Source organism: Corylus avellana, chromosome ca6 (genome assembly GCF_901000735.1).
Source record: "Corylus avellana chromosome ca6, CavTom2PMs-1.0".
Classification (NCBI taxonomy): Eukaryota; Viridiplantae; Streptophyta; class Magnoliopsida; order Fagales; family Betulaceae; genus Corylus; species Corylus avellana.
This window is the reverse complement of record NC_081546.1, coordinates 14,161,888-14,184,046: the sequence shown is the minus strand read 5'-3', so window position 1 is coordinate 14,184,046 and position 22,159 is coordinate 14,161,888. Positions and strand designations below refer to the sequence as shown.

The 22,159-nt window shown below is 36.1% G+C and overlaps 1 protein-coding gene and 1 long non-coding RNA gene across 4 annotated transcripts in view; one reads left to right on the top strand and one right to left on the bottom strand.

The window, feature by feature from the left end:
• The window catches only part of LOC132184442 (uncharacterized), a 46,574-nt gene extending 38,400 nt beyond the window's left edge, over positions 1–8,174 (bottom strand). For all 3 annotated transcript variants that reach the window (XM_059598080.1, XM_059598083.1, XM_059598081.1), the window contains exons 1-2: positions 7,059–8,174; positions 6,687–6,836 (exon numbers count right to left, since the gene is read on the bottom strand). In XM_059598080.1, coding sequence (XP_059454063.1) covers positions 6,687–6,836; positions 7,059–8,039 — 1,131 coding nt within the window. In that variant the 5' untranslated portion in view covers positions 8,040–8,174. The remainder of the gene's footprint in view (positions 1–6,686; positions 6,837–7,058) is intronic.
• A 1,533-nt stretch (positions 8,175–9,707) lies between these two features.
• LOC132184917 (uncharacterized) lies at positions 9,708–12,723 on the top strand. Its single transcript, XR_009440597.1, has 3 exons — positions 9,708–9,796; positions 9,965–10,031; positions 12,295–12,723. It is a non-coding gene; the product is annotated as an uncharacterized LOC132184917 (long non-coding RNA).
• The last annotated feature ends 9,436 nt before the right edge of the window (positions 12,724–22,159 follow it).

The following is a 22,159-nucleotide window of genomic DNA, read 5'->3' as shown; positions in this document are numbered from 1 at the left end:
CATATATATTGAACTCAGATCCTTAATTGAAACGCTTTCTACTCACTAATATTACAACATTTCAACATGCCCAAAGCCAAGCAAGTATGCAACTGTAAGCCTAAAGTGCTTAAAACGTCTATAGGCTACAAATGCAAAGACCAATGCTAGGATGTGTGGTGCAACATTCACAAATCTATAAGATGCATTTCTTTTAGTGTGTCATCATCCACTTAACAGCGGTTCTACTCCTTAATATTACAACATTTCAACATGCCCAAAGCAAGCAAGTATGCAACTGTAAGCCTAAAGTGCTTAAAATGTCTATAGGCTACAAATTCAAAGACCAATGCTAGGATGTGTGGTGCAACATTTAAAAATTTATAAGCTGCATTTCTTATAGTGTGTCATCATCCAATTAACGGCGGTTAACACATGAAAGGAAAAAGTTGGCTTTGTACCAAGAAGCATAAAAAAGGTAAAGAATTTGAGCATAATTTATTAAAGAAAATAAGATAGAATTCAGCCAGCTTTAATCATGACTTTCACTCTCATACATAAGTTATTCTTTAAGTCTTCAATGGACCCTACACTAAAGTATTTAGGGATTTTCGTAGGTTTCAGAATGCTGTTATCTGGAAGATGGTTCCATTATGTGGTGTCATTGGAGGGAAAGAAATTATCTAAGTTTTGAAAACCACGAATGGACAATGGCAGAACTAAAGATTTTCTCTTTAAGACTCCATCACTAGACAGCTTCCTTTGACTTAAAATATTTCTAGCTTTCTTACTTTTCTTCATCTCTTTTCTTCTACTAGCTAAGTATTTCTCTTGTATACGGTGTACTTAGGTAGCCTTTTTTCGCTTTTTAATAAATTGCATTTACTTATCAAAAATGTCATATTAGGTAACCATTTAGAGACCATGGAGGAAAAGAACAAAGTTATAATACATGCATGCATACATGAGAAACAGAGAGCTGGCAAAATATATGGTTATAAGACATGCATGCACACGAGAAATTGAGCTGGCAAAAGATGTGGCTTTGATCTCTTGTTGCTTCATCTCATATTTAGCACATCATCTCTCACCTCTAGAGCAATTTCATCAAATAATGTTTTTCAAATTAATTAACATGTCACATTTCTTCTCAGGCCCAGCTCAACCATTATGATTAAAAACAATCTAGAAAAATGAACCAAGGGCATTGGAGGGGGAGACAAAGAGAGACTTCATCAAGGTATCTATTCCTTTGCCATTGGCTATTATGGAAGAATCTAGTAACCTAACCAACGCTCCTTCTTCTCTACAATGCACCTCTTTATCACATTAATGGTCTTTGGTAAACACTGCACGCGATGTTTGATAATGAGAAGGGAGGGTATTTCAAGGATTCAGCTCCCATATGATATTTAGGGTATTTCATCTTCAATTCATGCATTCTAAGTATCTAACCTCTTTTCTACAATGCACCTCTTTATCTAGCCAGCCTCTTTACCTAACCAAGTGAAAAAATCCATGATCCCCCTGTAATTACACTCATGGGTAAAACAAAAAATCTTAACTGCAGATAATACTAACCTGCCTCCTTACCTTGCCTAATAAGTAATGCCAAAAACCCATGGGTGTTATAGAAGATCCAGCTAGTAATTATCGTAGTCTACTCTTTTCTAAATCTAACCTATATTTGTCAAAAGTTGACAGTATTAAAAGCAAGACATCTAAAACAGAACTAACTACAAGAAGTTGATGATAGGAAACAGAAACAAATTAGATACATATGTAGAACCAAAGCTTACACTTCTACTTTATCAGTAATACCTAGCTCTAATATTTTGAGACAAAAAAGAGGGGTTGGCATGATATATAAGATTCACTGGCATGTCTCTCTACCCTATTTTAACAATTGCAAGACACATAAATGTACATTGAAGCCGTCATCCACCAAATGTTAGAAATGTTGTTTTACATGTCTAAGTACTATATGGATGTATGAGGTTGATACACTATAATTGTAATCTTTTCTACATTACTACCATTTTCTGCTGATTCTTAATTTCTCTCTCCCTAGGTACGCCTCAAAATTCCTCTTTTGTTTGTTCCCTCCCTCCCTCCCTCCCCCTTCTACCATTTTCTGTTGATTCTTAATTTCTCTCACTCCCAAGGTACGTCTCAAAATTCCTCTTTTGTTTGTTCCCTCCCTCCCCCTTCTACCATTTTCTGCTGATTTTTAATCTCTCTCTCTCTCTCTCTCTCTCTCTCTAGGCACGTCTCAACATTCCTGTTCTCTACTGAAGGAGGCTGCCAGACAGTCTGCGTGGCAGAATACGCGAGCGGCTTAAGGGGGTGTCATGTCGGAGGAGACAGTTGTGACTTTCATGACCTGCGAGCCTAGTTCGAGCGCCTAAGAGGAGAGTTGGACCAATTGCTTGATCATTTGGATGTGGGCCTCAGTCATTCTAGGTCGGGTAATAATGTCACCCCAGTGGGGGTAGTTGCTATGGGGCCAAAGCTTAGCCCAACAACGAAGGAATTTTTTGGAGATTTAGAATCCCTCCCTGAAGGGCCAAGCAAAAGGTGCAGGTGTTTCGGTTAAGGGTCCGCTAGTCTCCAAGGTTAGACACCCGATCTAGCCCATATTTAAGCCCACCCTTATGTGGAGGGTGAAATCACGGGCTGGGGTTTCATCCATTTTGGGGTCGGGTTCAGGTGTTGGTGTGGGCTTTGTGCGCTTCGTCCAAGCCGATCGACTTTCGAATGCTTTGTTGGTGAGTCCAGTAGCTTCTGTTGTTCAATTGAGAGGAGAGCAAAAGGGGATTTCGGGGGACAATGGTGTGAGTTCTCTTGTTGACGGCGCTCTGTCAAAGGTCTCGCCAACAGACACTCAAACACAGTCTTTCTTTCAATCTCCAAGCTCATACTTCATCGGTGATAAGGTCACGATGATCGATTCCAATTCTAGGATCCCTATTGTTGGTTCTTTTACATGGTTGAACAATAAGGATACACCCTCTTGGTCTAGAATTGATAGACTTCTCGTTTCTCCTTATTGGGAAGAACAATTTCTTGATTTGTTCCAGAAGAGGCGACCTAGACTATGCTCGGATCATTTCCCCATTCTTCTAGCTTGTTAAGGCTATCATGGAGGTAGAAGGTAGTTCAAGTTTGCAAAGATGTGGTTAAAATTAGACAATATTGTGGATAGGGCAAACCCAAATCACCTTTGTTACTTGTTCTTATGCTTCAAAGTTGTCTCATGGTTGAAGATTAATCTAGCTAAATCAGAATTGGTGTAGGAATGTTAACAATGTTAATGGTCTGGCTAGTATTCTGAGTTGCAGGGTCTCCTCTTTGCCTATTACGTATATAGGTCTTCCATTGGGAGCTTCATTTCAGGTCAAACCTATTTGGAATGGCATTATTGAGAAGATAGAGCTTCATTTGGCTATCACTTTTTCCACTCCTTGTTGGTGTTGCAATCGCATAGAGAAGTTATTGCGGGACTTCTTGTAAGGTGATATTGGTGAAGAGTTCAAATTTCACATGGTAAGTTGATCTAAGGTCCATTCTCCGATTTCTAGGGGGTGCGGGTGGATGGGGTTCTGAAATTTACTTATGTTTGACCAAACACTTCTAGTGCATGAGAGAGACGCTTCCTAGAAAGTGATAGTGGATTTGAAATGTGGCAGCTTGTGGGATGGATGGTATTCTAATAATGTTCATGATTCGTATGGGATGGGTCTATGGAAAACTATCAAGAGGGGCTAAAAGGAATTTTCTAGTCACATTAGATTTGAGGTTTGGTGATAGCTTCAAGATTAAATTTTGGCATGCCATGTGGGAATCAGACCCTTAAGGCAACGTTTTCAGCATTATTCAAAATTGCTCGCTTTAAGGATGCTTTAGTGGTTTGCCATTTGAAATTTTCTAGTGACTTTTTGTAATGCCTCATCCCAACGACACAATATTGTTCGCTTTTGACTCTTTCAAACCAGACTTCTTAGGAGGTCATCCATACAGGTACTACTCTCGCATAAGCACGCTTAACAATAAAGTTCTAATAAGTTGATGGCCATCACAGCTTTTTAAAACGTGTTGTGTCAAGAAGGTTGCGAGTATACATATAAGCACATCCTTGTCCCCAAACAATGTGGGATGCCACAATCACCAGGCTGGACAATGACTCTGATACCAATTGTAACACCCCACCCCAATGACACAATATTGTCCGTTTTTAGCTCCCCAAAACCAGACTTCTCAGGAGGTCACCCATCCTGATACTACTCTTACATAAGCACGTTTAACTGCGGAGTTCTAATAGGAACATAGCCATCACAACTTTTGAAAATGCGTTGTGTTAAGAAGGGTGTGAATATACATATAAGCACACCCCCATCCCCATACCCAAGCGATGTGGGACGCCACACTTTCATCAATGGAATGTCAATTTTATCAAATTCACACATGACTAGGATGTGGATCTCTTTACCTTGTTGTTTAATTTGTTGTACTCCTTCAGATAGAGACGAGAGGGTGAAGATATGCTTTGTTGGGCCCTTCCTAAAGAGGATTGTTTAATGTTGGATCATTCTATAATGTCCTGATTCCCTATGAAAGTAATCCTTTCCCTTGGAGAAATATTTTGCGTTATAATGTTCCATTGAGAGTGACATTCTATGCTTGCTTGGCCGCGTTAGGGAAGATCTTCACTATGTATAACCTGAAGAAGTTGTATATTATAATGGTAGATTGGTGTTGCATGTGCAAGAAGAGTAGGGAATCCATTGATCACCTCTTGCACCCCTATAAGGTTGCTAGTGCTCTATGAAATTTTATTTTCAATCTTTTTGGGTTAGATAGGATCATGCCTAGACGAGTGGTAAACCTCTTCGTCTATTAGAGAGGGCAGTCTGGTAGTCCTCATAGTGCAGCAGTATGGATGGTTCCATCCTGCCTAATGTGGTATATTTGGAGAGAGAAATAATCCATGTTTTGAAGGACATGAGAGGATGGTGGTGGATTAAAAGCTTTTTCCTTCAATACCCTTTACCACGAATGACTGCCTTGGATTGCTTCCATTTTTCTAGCTTTCATGATTTCATTTTTATCTTTTTTCTTCTTATTATTAGGTGTTTCTCTTGTATACTTCCTATGTACTTGAATTGTGTTCTTGCACTTTTTAATGAAATGCAATTACTTATCAAAAAAAAAAAAAATGTCAACCAATCCAAACTGCCATCAGCAACTACGTATTATGTACAAATCACCAAAACATGACAGTATGACACAAATTCTATGCTATCATTGAAGGCGAGAAAAAACATTGGTATAATGCAAAACAGCAAGTGAACCCCATGATACCTAGAATTTCAAAAAGAACTTGACCAAGACTTAATTTATAAGTCTAACTTTAGTAAAAAAGAATCATAAGTTTGATGCTGCAAGCTTAACCACAAGAAGTGAATATGAATTCCCAGATATACTGATTTAGTATTTCATAAGTTCAATCGATAAATAGATAAGACATTAGAGATGTTTTCAAATAGAGAGCCAATTGACTGCTAAGGACATGTACTCTTAAGCTGTTAAAAGAATGATAATGAAAAGAAGAAGAAAGAAACTTCATTTGAAAAAAAAAAAATTCCCACACTAATTTAAGTGACACCTTGCAGGATTAGAACTAATGACCTCACACTGACCACCCTAACTTACAAGAAGGTGGAAGTGCCATTTGGGCTACAACCCATTGGCCTTGCAATTAAAGAGTCTTTTTTGTTGACCAAAGCTGAATGACCAGAGAAGGCTCAAGTTGGAAACTTTAGGTTGTCAAAGCAACATAATTTCACAACTATGAATATAGACCAAATATAACTGGATATTGGTGGATATAACTGTCACCTACACTACTTGTTAACGGTCTTAAAATGTACATAACTACATGATATTTATCATAATCGATGTCTATTCATTTTAAAATGGATTTTATCACCAACACCAGTTTGTTAAAAGTCATAAAAGGTCCATCTTATCATGAAGACATTTGTGGCTTAAAATTTTTACTTTTCAATTGATGTCCATTCATTTTAAAATGAGTGTTGCTATCCATATTAAATGTACTTCAGCTTTACTAGGCTAGATCGGGTTTGGAAGGTCATGTGTACTTTGGCAAGGTCCAAATGATGTCAACATTGAAGAGATACTTGTTAGCTTTCAAGTTATGGTCATCTTCAGTTCTATCTCATTCCAATGATCAATACATGCTCCATTATAAATGCTTTTGTTGCTTTCCAGTTGTAAACATATTCCTGTAATATGCAGTTTCTGGTCCAATGTCAAGTTCTCAAATGTATCATCAAACACAAAGGAACCAATCAGCAACAATATAGTTTATATCGTTCCTGATACAAGGCCTATCGCATCAAATGAGTTCATTGTGCAGAGTAAACAAGCCCTATTGACTAAACAAAAGAATATACAGAAGTCAACTAGATGCTCATGCACATTTACCAAGAATCAGTGTTTATGATGGCCCATAAAGCAAGACATAGATTGTAATGTAGATGAATAAGTTCAAAGATCCCATGAAATCTTCCTTAAGGATCAAAATTCAATTGAAACCGAACTGTAAAGGCATTATTAAATAAGCAGCAGTGTTGAATAACATGAAACACGTCAATCAAAGAATAATACAAGACATTAAACGTTACCTCCCACTCCTCTTGACTCTGAATCCCCTCATATGCCATCAAGAACGGCTTCATCTTCTCAAGTGCATCTCGCAGCGGAATTGGCGGTTTCTCATCAATGTCCGGGTTCTGATCAAACTCGCCCATCAAATACTCCGGCTCACACTCAATCTGTAGTCCAAAAGCAATAATCACAACCAACTCCGCCCAAAAAAAAAATTAACTTATTAAAACTAGAACTGATACCAAACAAATTCCTACAGGAACATCTCCTGTTTGCCGATCAAGAAAAGCTCAAATCAACTAACATTTAAGCAATTTTCCCTACACTTTCTCGGCAACCAAACAAACATTCAGAAATTCCTCAAAAACCCAAATAGTACGATTACTCACCGAATAATTGACGTCCATGGCGTCCAAAAGCGCGTCCTCCGAGGGCGAAGGCAGTACAGCCCCACTCATTTCCTCAAACCCTTCAACCAATTGATTCATGGTCTCAACGCCGAGCGTCTTCGCCAGCTTCTCCCCATCCGCATTGTCACCCAGATACAGCCCCGCCCCATACCCATCGTCCCTCGACTCCCTACCCCTCCCTCTCCCCCTCCCTCTGTACATCCCTCTTCCTCGGCCCCGCCCGGGCCCACCTCTCCCTCTGAACCCTCTGCCTCCTCTGCCACCACCAATGCTCTCTTCGCCGTCACCCTCGCCGCCGCCACCGCGCGACAGAATCTCCACCGCGTTTTTCACTGCTTCTTCACGGGTCAACCTCTGCGCTCTTTCACCTCTTTCACCTGGGGCGTGAGCTGGGGTTTTTCGGGAGGCCCGGGCATGCCGGTTCTCCTCAACAACTTGCGCCTCAGCGATCGGTTGCTTCAGGGGTTTTCCGCGACCGCTGCCGGACAGTCCAGGGATTATGCTCGGAGGTAGATTCCGATCAGGGAAGCTCTCAGCCGCGGCCGAAACGTGTGTAGGCCCGTCTTCTTTCTTGAAGAAAATGGGTTGCTTGGGCGCCGAGTCTGGCGGCGGTGGAACTGAATGGCCGCGGCCAGCTGGTGGGGGTTTGATGGACGAAATGAAGGGAGAGAAGTTGGGGGTCAGAGTCGGGGAAGAAGGGATGGGTCTGCCGCGGCCGTGCCCGTGTCCATGTCCAGGAGGAGTCGGGTCCGGATTCGACTCGGACTGGTCGGGCCCGGGCTTACCTGGGGCGATGAAGTCAAACTGCGTGGAAGCAGAACCGCGTCCACGGCCACGACCGGCACCGCCACCGCCGCCGGGAGAGGAGGAACTGGAGAAAGGGATTAAAGATTGTCTTGCGGCATTGGAAAAGTTAACGGGGTTCGGCAGAGAGAGTGCTCTTCCTATGCTTCCTCTCATTTGGCGGCGAGCTGTGAGTGTGTGCTTTTACAGTGCACCGGAACTTCTAAGAGACTTATTGTCGAACACTTTGCAGGCGGAAACGTACCTGGTTATGTTTGGAGTTTCAGTACAATTTTGAAAGGAAAGGGAACATAAAAATTCAGCTTTTGTTCTAATTTGTTGATGGACGGGTAAAGAAGGTCCAGCCCAACTGGGCCCATTTACCTGGACTGGAATTTTTGGATCTTATTCTTGCGTGTGGGTTATCTATAGCAACCCATGCTCTCGCTGCTTAAAGTGACTTGGGCTTAATCTGTCAAGCCCACCGTTCCGTCCTTCTACTCTACACCAACCACAATTGGGCCCATATATTTTTGTTCAACCAAAAACCAAAAACTACATGTAGGGCTGTAACAAAATCACTCGTGAACAACTTTGAGTTGAGATCAGATAAAGTTCGACTCGGACTCGATTTTTTAATAAATTTTCCAAATTTGAACACTAAACTAATCAATTTGATTCGACTTACGCTCGTATAAGCTTGACTTGGCTTCCACCCATTAAGCTCTCTCACTATTATATATATATATGTTAGATGTACGACCTATATAACATACGTCCTATGTAACATATTTATATAGGTTACTCATAATATTAAAATATTTATAAATATAACATAAATGATATGGCGTATAAATATTAACATTTAACTAACTATCAATTATACTTCCAAAAAAAAAAAAAAACTAACTATCAATTATTATATACTTTAATCCTTAGATATGTTACTTAGTTATGTGACTAAGAGTATCCACTTTGGTTTTTATATATTTTTATGTAAAATAGCTAATTAAAATCTACTTTATTTAGTTTAGCTAATGAATTTTAAAAGACATCATACATCCGATTATCTATTTTTTTATCTATATTATTTAAATTTTATTTTTTTATTTTTTTTAAGGATTGTATTTTTCCTAAAGATCCTATTTTTCAACTTTTGAGAAAAAATAGATGTGAAGAGAGAAATAATGGGAGGAAATTTTGGAAAAATATAGATGTGGAGAAAGAAATAGTATATTGATTAATGAGATGGATATATGAAATGCAACAAAAATGTATTTTGCATTTGAGATGCATAATCGGATGTAGATGATTTTTTAGTGTTTTGCTTATTTATTTTAGATAAAAATAAGAAATGGCTAAGATCATGTTTGGGATTGTATTTGAAAAATAGAACTTTTAAGTCAAAAAATGCATTTTGGCAAAAGCTTAATTTTTAAGCTTTTACCAAAAGTGTGCTTTGACCATTTTTAGACTTTTTGGATCCTTAAAAATGCTTTCAATTTTTTTTACAAAACGGGTATTTTTTTCTTCAAACGAACTTTGTGAGTGTTATACACCCTTTTAAGCCCCTCAAACGCATACTCAAACAAGCTGTAAGCCTAAGAACACTCACAATAGAGTAGCTAAATAGCATTTTTATCTAAAATGGCTAATCAGTTTTTTTTTTTAAAAAAAAAAAAAACATTGGATTAGCCAAAAAAAAAAAAAATGCAAAATGGATATTTTGAGCATTTGTGAAAAGTGTCCCCACTACATATAGCGGAACTGTCCACATAGCCATTTTATTTTTTTATTATTTCTCTCACGTGCTCATTTTCCCAAAACTTCTTCCCACTTGTTTTTTTTCATTCTCCCACTATCTCTCTCTCTCAGCAGACCACAGTTCCACATGGCATCTCTATTTGTAGACCGCTTGCCTCCGTCATGTCAAGGTTAGCTCCTCTCTCACTCTTTCTCTCTCACTCTCCCATCTCCCGTTTTGTGGATATCCCCTCCCCTCCCCTCCCCTGTTTCCCCTTCTTCTAGGTGAGATGGATATGGGTGAGGCTGAGTGATGACTTTGGTTTGATTGTGATAGATTTTGGTTTGATTGTTTGTAGATTGGATATGAGTTTGAGGGTTTTCCATAACTTTCTCTCCCTCTTCGTGAAAGCCGATCGCCCAAAGGTACGTCCCAATTACACAATCTGGTTGCTTCTTTTTATTTTTTATTGACGATTTTGCAAAATAAGACCAAATAGCTTAGATTCTGATTTTGTGTTGCTGTGTTCTTTAGGGTGTTCTCTGTTAAGTTTGTGATGTTATTTGGAGTGTTTTGTGTGGGAATGTGGAGTAGTTTCACCCCGATTCTGAGTTTGAGAAAAGATTCGCTAAACATATTTTGCAGTACTTGCAACCAAAACTACTAAAGAACATGAAAAGTTTTTCTTCATAAAACGATGCATTCTAACACAACTATGAAACAACTTGAACTTCTCATTAATTAATAGTGACAAATAGCTTTGACCCGAAATTTCTAATTGTCAACAAGTATACTGGTTTTCAATTAGGATTCTTCAATAATGATTACAAATCTAATTCAAAACTGGGTAAAAATGCTGGGGCCAAGGAGGTAAAAAAATGTTCTAATGTCTATGTGTTTCTTATAATGAATGTACCTTAATTTGTTCTGATTTTCTGTTCGTTAATATTGTCTATGTGTTCCTTATAATGAATGTACCTTAATTAGTATTCAAGTGGCATTGATTCAATATTTTACTTTTTACAAACCTGTACCTGTGGTTTTAAATTTGTCGTCTAATTAGCAAACTGCTGCACCAGTGTAGCATTGTCAAAATAAAAGTCCTCATTCAAAAGTTTTTTTTTCAGTGTCTTTTGTTTCTCTCCAACCAGGGCCTTATTAATAATTTAGTCAAACAATAGCGTTACATTTGCATGGTTTTTAACTCAGTATTCATAAGTTGTCCATGTTTAAGATACTATAGATATAAGATTTATACTTCAATCTTAACTTAATTCATTTAATTAAAAGAGTTAGACCCTTCAATCCTAATTCGCTAATTTCGTGTTGGGTTTGTGTTGAGTCTATGGGTCATGTCAAAAATTGCCAGCATTAAATTTCGTATGTTGGGTTTGAGTCATGTCGAGACATGATATAAGACTATATATATAGATATAGGTTAACTTTAACCCGACCCATTTAATTAAACATGTCAAACTTTTTTATTTAAGCTCTTGGATTTTAAAAACCGCATAATATGTTGTTCTTTGGGGTGTTCTGTGACTTTGTAGATTGGGTATGAGTTCGAAAGTTTTCCAGTCCGATTCTAGTTTGATTATGCGGCTGTGAAAATCCAAGATATTTGAATGGATTTTTCTTTGAAGTGTTCCGTCTAAAGTTTGTGGTGTTCTTTGGGGTGTTCTATATTTGAGTATTTTGTGTTGTGATTGTGGGGTGTTCTTTCAATTTAATGCCATATTTGGATTATATTTTATGCTATACTAAATTAGTTCCCCAGCCTATACCTCGATGAAGGATTTTGTAACTATTATTCCAAGTTTGATTGCAGGACAAAACGTGACATTTCATAAGCCTATGTAAATTTATTATGATTTAATTAATCTTACACTGAAAGAAGCAGCATTATAATGTGCACAACATGATGGAATAGGATGATTGTTTGAATATATTATTATGGAATAGGATGATTGTTAAACACTCAAATAAGAGTAGCTTCCTTATGCCTATCTATACTAATGCAATCAAAGCAAGTATGTTGGAATGGTGATTAGGAGATAGTATTTGAAGTTTTTAATTTGTTTTCTTGTTAATTCTTACACAGTTAAACTTGATATCATCTCCATCAATAATTGCTAGGATATATAACTAGTTTCAATTCGTAAATTATCATCTCCATCAATAATTGTGGTTTAGTATATTTTCACATTTACTTTGAAACATCACCGTTTTAGAGATGGCAAGTAGGGTTTCATGTAGGTTTTTTTTTGAATGATGGATTTGCATGAAGGTCCCTTTCTCAACCCTCTTGATAAGTGCCAAATATTGCATACTTGGACCCCTTTATTTACATTAGTTAATCCTTTAGTTGTGCCGTTATTTCATATTTTGTGTTAGTTTTGTGTTTTTAATGTTTTGTAGGTCATTAAAGAAAAACTACAACTTTAAAGGGAAAAATGCAGAGTTTGAAAGAAAGCATACTTTGAGAAGACCTAGATGATGTGGTTAAGTCTAACCAAATTCAAGAAAATGTTAAATCGGATTAAAGATCAAGTTCAGATTTGATAAAATTTCGGATTGGATTTAAATTCAAATTCTGCACACGTCTCAATATTTTGGCCATACTTTCTGCTCAAATATCATATTGAAGTGATTCAAGTGGCATTGGAAAGCTAACTCAAAATAATACAGTTCATTGTGAATATAGGATTTTCCAAATTCGGACGGTTACTATGCCAAAATCGCCCCGCAATAAAAGGACACAAATCTGGACGAATCCTATTCCGATTTCAGACTTTTATTTTGACTGGGAGACAGATCTCTGAATTATCTAGGTTTAATAGGACTTCTAAGACTTCTCTAAGCCTATAAATAGACTTCTTTGCATTCAAGAAAGGATAGAGAATTCGAGAGAGCAAAATTTTACAGTTTTTCTCTTTTTAGTTTAGGTTTTCTTTAGATTTAGGTTTTATTTTTATGTGGAGCTAAATTTCCAACTAAAGTTGGGGATGAAGCCTCACCGATAAAGAACATCAATACTTTCATGTAAGTCTTTATTTATCTGATTTTATTGGGTTTAATATTTCAATTGTTTTACTTATTTTCAATGTGTAAAGTGATTCTTGGATATCTTTTATGATTTAAAGATACACTTGATGATTTAAGATAATTTCACATAATTGATTGCTTAATTTTATTTGCCTAAATAATTGGATATCACTTGTGATTTGCTCTACAGATACATTTGGTGTTTCTATTAAGATTGGATATCTTTTGTGATTTACAGATACATTTGATAATTTAATTGATATTGAATTCCTCTTGTGATTTGTGCAATGAATGGATACATAGGATAATTTTGATTAATTGTTTGAAGCATAGTAAAACATATCTAAGATTTTAATTGTTAAAACTTCAAATTAATGATAAATATGGAAGTATGTTGTTATAATTCGGTAAGTGTGAATTCTCAAATCTTAGTATTTTATCTCTTAGTTTATTTTAATTAGTTTATGTTTGTCTTTTAATTTTTAAAACCAAAATTCAAAACCCTTTTGGAACTAGGTTAGGATTTAATTAGTTGATATTTAAATAACTCTATCAAAAATACAATTCTCTATGGGTTCGACTTCCCACTTGCAAAACATTATATTGCAAACGATTCGTGCACTTGCGAGTATATTAAAATTTGCACAACACCTCTCATATACGAGATAAATTATGAGTACAATGCATATATGCTAGCTCCTCTATATGAGACCATTGATTCCTAAGACAATCAACCTCAAATTGAATCCACCACTAAAAGAGCTCAACGGAAAGGAAACTTTAGTGTATAAGAAGACAACGCATTAGTATTGGCTTGGCTCACTATTAGTATGGATCCAATTGATGGTACCAATAAAAAAAGCTCAACATTTTGGGGTATAGTTCATGCACACTATGAATATATAAAAAGTGAAATTGTTTTGTATGTTCTGTGAACTCTCTAACGAATTGATGGCAAACAATCCAAAAAGCCGTTAACAAGTTTGGTGCCAAGGTAGGTCAAATTGAAGCAAAACGCCCAAGTGGTGCTACCGAAGTAGACGAGGTATGGATGGATTGTCGTATCTTAATTATTGAATTATTGAGCCAATGACTAATTAGTATCAAGATTTTATTTATGAATCTTTGGTAATTTTTCAAATTGCGGAAGCTAAGATTTTGTATCACTAGCTCCACGACAGTCACTTTCATTTTGAACATTGTTGGAATACAATGAGATGTCATCCAAAATGGAAAACATTGGTGGCTAAAGGAGTCAAACAAAGCAAAAAGAAAATTACTTTCACAAGAGCCTTCTTCGACTCCAAAGTCAATACATTTAGGGGAAGATGATGTGCATCGATCAACGGTTGTTGACTTGGAGAGGCCAATTGGCAAGAATGCCCAAAAAGAGAGAAAGCATGAAGGAGGCAAGACTGTATGGCTTTAAATCTTGTGGAGGTAATTAATGATATGAAGGAAGACAAGAAGAAATCCCAAGAAAAGAGAAACGGAAGAACGACAAGAGATTATTCGTCTTACAAAAGAAAGGCTTGTGTTTGACCAATCGAGAAAGAAAAGTGACAAGGAGGCTAATTGTTGGAATTAGTGGCTCATATTAACACCAGTGGAAGGCCAAGTAGATGAGAGCGGAGTGAACATCACGATAGTTGTAATACCCCGACTTTTAAAAAAGTTTTAAACCCTTACTCAACAAGTTAATAGCCTTCTAAATTAGCCCTAAATAGAAAATCCTAAGCCACCTCAACATAACCCAAGCCCTCAACAACTTTTGGAGCAAAAAGCCCAAAATACCCTCACTAGGCGAGCACTCGTCCAGAGGACCACCCGAGCGCTCACCTGGATCTCACGCCACTCTTGTGAGATCATACCTTTAACCATTTTTTACTTTTTGTGAACAATACACGAGCGCTCGCATGAATAGTACACGAGTGCTCGAACCTTTTTAGAAAACTCTTACGAACACTTTCCTTAAAAATGTGAGATATGTCACTTGACTAACCACGCGTATTATATGAGCATGTCTACTGTTGTGACAAATACCCACCTAAATTAATAGGCGAATATCTACTACGTTTTACTCTCAAGTGCACCAGATCAAATGATAGTACAATAGGCAAATACGAAATCATTCCCACAAGGATTGGTAAATTATGCTTAGAATGTAATTTCCTATTTAATTAACGGTTTTAAAACAATTGCCATAGATTGAATTAAACTAAACAAATAAAATAAAAGATAAACTAAACCTAAAAGGATTAGGGTTTTGAAATCCACCACTAACCATACTCAAATAAGATTAACAATATACCAATATTCCAATTATCTCTAGATATCCAATGTTTGTCAACCTAAGGGCATGGTATCTACTCCTTAAACTATTGATTTTCCTAAACAACGAGTTAGGCATGGTATCTACTCTAATGATGCGAACCTCAATTGACATACTTTTGAGACCCAACAAACAATATTGGAATATTGACTCAAGAAAGCTAAAATTTAGATTTTTTTGATAGAAAACCCCAACCCAATGTTTATAAATGAAATGCGAACCAAAGGAAGGTCTGAGATAGGTAAGTCAATCAACCAATTAGTTAGTATGTAATTGGAAAGCCAATCAGCCAATTAATTGGTATGTAATTGGAAAGTCAATCAGCCATAATCAACCATTAATCCATGACGTTGCTAAGGAAATTATGCTCAATTAAGCAAGATCAGCCCCATCAGTAGCTTGAATTAAATTTATTACGCCTCCATCTTCCTTTGAGCCAAGCTTGGAATGCCCCAGTTTAGAACCAGCCCAAATCTCTTGAATCCCCATTAAGTGCTTCTTTGATCTTCTTGGATCTTGCTATAGTAATAGGCCCAATTGGAACATGCAATGGATCCTTTAATGGTGCTTGTTGATTCTCATCATCTATTCTAGTTCTTTTCTTCCCCAAAGGATTTAGCATGGTATCTACTAAGTTGTTCTTTAAGAAAGCATAAAACTATGAAAATCGACAACTACACAAGGCCTAGGGCATGGTATCTAGTCCCAATTCCTCATGTTGATTAGCCCAAGAACCTGTGATGGGGTTCTTTTATCACTTTATTAAGCCAAGGACTCAGCCATCCAAATTGACTTAAATAACACAAATCCAAGCACATGCATATAATCAAACACATTCATATGAAGAATTCAAGTAAATTGGAAGTAATCAAAATAAACACCCAAAAGATAATTGTAGCAAAGGCGCCAATATTACAATCCTAAATAAACATGATTAGAGCTTCAAACTAGCCCTAATTAAATTACTAACTATATAACAAAAATAAAAGGGAAAGAGAAGAAAAATCAAAACTCCTCTTGATCTAGCCTTCAGTTCTTTTCCAGAGCTTAGAGGTCTATTTATAGGCTTTGGAAAACCCTAGAAGCTCTAGAAAACCTAGTAAAATCGTAGGTTTATTTCCTAGTACAAGTAGGATAAAGTAAACCTAAATTGAAGTGGAAAATGACTCTTTCCGCATCTGGGCCGCACGAGTGCGCTTGATCGTAGGTTGGTGCGCTCGATCGCACTCCTGCCACCGATCCTTGTGTTGGCTGCTCGTGCCCATCTTGTGCTCGCGCCTGGCTTGATATGTTATCGAGCGCTGGTGCGCTCGATCCTGGTTGTCTTGCACTCAAGCGTAGGTGTGCTCAAGCCTAGATTGGGCTACGATCCATCCAATAGCTTCCAGCTTTTTCCCAATTTATCTTTTTAGTCGAAAACTTGCCGAAAACACTTGCTTTTCTTTAAAAACCCTAAAACATAAGAAAACACAAAAAGGAAGTAAAATAGCACAAAATAACAAGACTAAGAAATTAACAAATGTAAACTAAGGGGCTAAAATATGTACATATTAGCACTTATCATGCCCTCAAACTTACATATTACTAGTCCCTTAGTAATACAAAACTAAAAATAAATGAAAAACAGAAAAATAACAAGATAAATCCTTCTTTCGTGGGATGTACGATTGCATTTAACGTATACAACAAGCATTTTCAACCCCTAGGCATTCCTAGTAGGACAAGTGAAGTCTCGTGAGGGTTTAACAAAAATGTTACCCACAAACATTATGCTAAATTTATGATATCCCAAAGGTTGAAGTATCACTTAAAACACTGATTTTCATTTATTACCAAGCTTAAAAAGATAAACTCTATCTTCACAATGAATTGGAATTCCAAAGTCTAATCACTTATAAAAGACAAGCTAACGCATCACAAGTTCAATTTAGTGTAAAGTGAACTAACACATAACTATGAGGCTTCCAAATTATTTCCAATGTGCAATGACTCAATACCTCAAAGTTCACTGGGATTCCCATCGAATAAATAACTAAGGCATAACTTTCTTTTCTTTTCTTTTCAGGCTCTACAATGCTTAGTTTCCTTAAACTTTCTAATTCACTCATGTAACGAGTGTTAAGCCAATGACTCCCAAACTAGATGGCTTTAGGGCATTAGGTGTAAAGACACACCCCTAAGGACTTACTAACTCGAGTCAAAAGGGGTACGAAACCAAACTAGCCATGATATTAATCATATTCAATTTTTCACCTTTTGAAGTGAACATTCATTGCTTATTGAGGCAAGAGGTTGAGTTGAGTTACTTAGCAAAAATCTCACAATGATCAAATTTTTTTTTTCTTTTTTTTTTCTTTTTATATATACGCCAAAGTATCCATCCAACAAGTCACCCAGCTTCACCCAAGACATTGACACATATACAATCATAATCACATGTCATACCCCACAAATTTCTTGCTAATGTGCTTGCGGCAATTTAAAATTAAAACAAGTGAATTCTCAAATGTCAAAAGTAAGTAACCAGACTTTCAATTCTCGCCATCAGATTATGTGTTAAACATTTTAAGCTTAACAATGGAATTCATATAACAGTTTCTAGATCAACCAAAATCTCATGAATAATATGAACATGCATTTTTTTTTTTTTCAAATTTTTTTAAAAAATAAAAAATTTCAGACAAAGTGTGTGTGTGTTCCCTATACCCCAAAACTTGAATTACACATTGTCCTCAATGTGTAAAAAAAATGGAAAGATCATACCCGGGAGATCAGAAAGTTAGATTAGGTATGACTCATAGCACACCCCAAACTTGAATGTAGGAACACTTGTCATGAATGGGGTTGTTGATAGTAGTTTCCGTGCTACCATTCTTTGTGAGATGCTAGTTGGAATAGGAATGGCTCATAGCATACCCCCAAACTTGCAAGAACACTTGTCCCTAAAATAAATAAATACTCCAATCAAATGCCAATCAAGTGTAACACATTATTGTAAAAATATGATCAAAGAATAAAAATTAAATAACAATGGAGATAATAAAACCTGGAAGGAGATCATGTATCATGGCCTGATGGAGGGCTCAAGTGCATAGGGCCGGTATCGTATGGATAAATTCTGAGATTGATGACCCTGCATGAAAAAGAAACCAATCAGATTCGGAATTTTCAGCAACTTCAGTACTATTGCCTGAAGGTGCGCTCGATCACAGAGGACATGTGATCGATCGCATTGGTATGCTTGATTCCTCTTATTGGGTTTTAGGTCTCACTCCCGCAAAAAAAGAAATAGTTTGACAATGGTGTGCTCAATTGATGTGGACATGCGCTCGATTGCACTATTACGGATGAAAATAGAACAGCTGCTACAACAGCATCAATACTCTTGTTTAGCAGCGATGCGCTCGATCGCACTGCCGCAAATTGGAATAGACTTGCGGACAGAAACAAAGAAAAATTAAAAACAAAAAATAAAGTTAATTAACAAAAAAAAAAAATACAGAATTAAAATAAACAGAAACAAATAAAAAAAAAACATAAATTAAAATTAAAATAAACTAAAGGAAAAAAATTCTAAACACAATTTAACACAATCCTCGGGAACAGCAAATATTCACCTAATATTCACCTAAAATTCAAAAACTTGTTGTGAAAAATATCCACCTAAATTAATAGGCAAATATTTGCTACGTTTTACTCGCAAGTGCACAAGATCAAAACAATAGTATAGCAGGCAAATACGAGATCATTCCCATGAAGATTGGTAAATTATGCTTAAAACGTATTTTCATATTTAATTAATGGAAATAACTCAATTGTCATAGATAAACTAAATTAAACTAAAGAAATAACATAAAAGATAAACTAAACTATAAAAGATAGGGTTTTGAAATCCCCTACTAACCACACTCAAATAAGATTAACAATATGCCAATATTCTGATTATCTCTAGATATCCAATGTTTGTCAACCTAAGGGCTTGGTATCTACTCTTTAAGTTATTGATTTCCCTAGCAACGAACTAGGCATGGTGTCTACTCTAGTTCGTTTTTTCCCCAAAGGATTTAGCATGGTATCTACTAAATTGTTGTTGTGCTAAATACTACCTAAATTAATAGATAATATTTAGTACGTTTTACTCGCAAGTGCACAAGATCAAACGATAATATAGTGCAATAAGTACGAGATCGACCCCATGAGGATTATTGATTTTATTTAGAATTAATTAAAATATCAAAATTGTCACGAGATTGATATTATGAAAAAAATAAAAAGATATAAAGATAAAATAAAGGTAGGACTTTGATATCCACCACTAATTATACTCAACTAATATAACAATATGCCAATGATCAAATCATATTATGAATACCTAATGTTTGCCAACCTAAGGACATGGGTGTATACTTCTTAAGGTATTGATTTCCCTAAGCAACGAGTTAGGCATGGGTGTATACTCTAACTCTTTCTTTCTTAAGGGATTTAGCATGGGTATATACTAAGTTGTTCTTTAAGAAAACTTAATTTTGTGGAAATCGACAAGCACATGAGGCCTAGGGCATGGGTGTATTCTCTCGGTTTTCTATGTTGATTAACCCAAAAATTCGGTGTGAATTTCTTTTGTTACTATTATTAAACCCAGGACTCGGTCATCCAAATTGATTTAATTAACTAATCCATACCACATGCATATAATGGCCAATAACATACATATGAGGAATTCAAGAAAATAGGAATTAATAAAGTTAAGCAACACAATATGATTATCACAAAGGCGCCAATATTGAAATATTAAATAAACATAATTAGGGCTTCAATCTAGCCCTCCTTAAGAGTGAGTTATACATAATTAAAATAAAACTAAAAAGGAAAGGGAAAGAAAGAATCAAAAACGACTCCTTGAAGTAGCCTCCAATTCCTCTCCCCAAAGTTGTCTCCTTCCAATTGTCTATTGAATTGTGAGGCTTAGAGGTCTATTTATAGGGCTTAGGAGAGTCCTAGAAGCCCTAGTAATCCTAGGAATTTTGGAGATTTAAGTCCTAGTCCAATTAGGATAGAGGAAACCCAAGTCCAAATTGGGATAGGATTCGTCTATAATTGCGTTCTTATCTTGTGGGGTGATTTTGGCATTGTGGAGCTCCGCATTATGAAAATTATATTTCATAATGATTTGTATAATTTTGAGTTAGCTTTCCAATGCCACTTGAATCACCTCAATCGGATATTTGAGCTGAAAGTTATGGTCAAAATACCGAGACATGTGCAGAATCCAATTTTGAATCCAATCCGATTTTGACTCCAATTTGAGAAATTCCGATTTAATAATTTCCTTTATTTGATTAAACTTAACCATGATTGGTTAACCTTAACCATATCTTATAGGTCTTCCCAATTTGCCCTTTAAGCTTGAAACTTTTTTTGAAACGCTTTCTTTTCTTCCAAAAACCTATAAAACAAAGAAAATACAAAAAGGAAGTAAAATAACATAAATTACCAAAACTAAAGGATTAATACATGTAAGTTAAGGGTTTAAAATATGAATATTTTAGCACTTAACAGTTGTTCTTTAAGGAAGCATAAATCTATGAAAATCGACAACCACACAAGACAGGTGCGCTCAAGCAAAGATTGGGCTTTGATCGATCCTATGGCTTCCAGCTTTTTCCCAATTTGTCTTTTAAGTCTGAAACTTTCTGAAAACACTTGCTTTTCTTCAGAAACCCTAAAAACTTAAGAAAACACATAAAGGAAATAAAATAGCACAAAATAACATGACTAAGAAATTAACAAATGTAAATTAAGGTGCTAAAATATACATATTTTAGCACTTATCATACCTCCAAACTTACATATTGCTAGTCCCTTAGCAATACAAAGCTGAAAATAAATGAAAAATAGAAAAATAATAAGATAAATCATTCTTTCATGGGATGTATGATTGCATCTAGCGTATGCAATAAGGCTTTTAAACCCCTAGGCACCCCTAGGCATCCCTAGTAGGACGAGTAAAGTTTCATGAGGGTTTAACAAAAATGTTACCCACAAACATTATGCAAAATTTATGATATCTCAAAGGTTGAAGTATCACTTAAAACACTGATTTTCATTCATTACCAGGCTTAAAAAAGATAAACTCAATCTTCATAATGAATGGGAATTCCAAGGTCTAATCACTTACAAAAGACAAGCCAACGCATCACAAGTTCAATTTAGTGTAAAGTGAACTAACACATAACTATGAGGATTCCAAATTATTTCCAACGCGCAATAACTCAATACCTCAAAGTTCACTGGGATTCCCATTAGAATGAATAACCAAGGCATAACCTGCTTTTCCTTTGATTTCTTTTCGGGCTCTACAATGCTTAGTTTCCTTAAGCTTTCTAATTCACCAATGTAATGATGTTAAGCCAATAACTCCCAAACCAAATGGTTTTAGGGCATTAGGTGTAAAGGCACACCTTTAAGGACTTACTAACTCGAGTAAAAAATGTTACGAAACCAAACTAGCCATGATACTAATCATATTAAAATTTTCACCTTTTGACGTGAACACTCATTGCTTATTGAGAGGTCTAGTTACTTAGCAAAAATCTCACAATGATCCATTTTTTTTTTTTTGTTCTTTTTATATATATGCCAAAATATCCATCCAACAAGTCATTCAACTTCACCTAAGACATTGACACATATACAATCATAATCACATGTCATACCCCACAAATTTCATGCTAATGTGTTTGTGGCAATTTAAAATTAAAACAAGTGAATTCTCAAATGTCAAAAGTAAGTAACCAGACTTTGAATTCTCGCCATCAGATCATGTATTTAACATTTTAAGCTCAGCAATGAAATTCATATCACAGTTTCTAGATCAACCAAAATCTCAGGAACAATATGAACATGCATTTATTTATTTATTTTTTGTTTGAAATTTAAAAAAATTTCAAACAAAGTGTGTGTGCATTTCCCATACCCCCAAACTTGAATTACACATTGTCCTCAACGTGTAAAAAATTGGGAAATATCATACCCAGCAGATGAGAAAACTAGTTGGACTAGGTATGGCTCATAGCATACCCCCAAACTTGAATGTAGAAACACTTGTCATGGAATCGGGTGTCTCCCAAGAGCGTTAAGTTTACCGTCTACAGCCAGACTGTTGATAATAGCTTT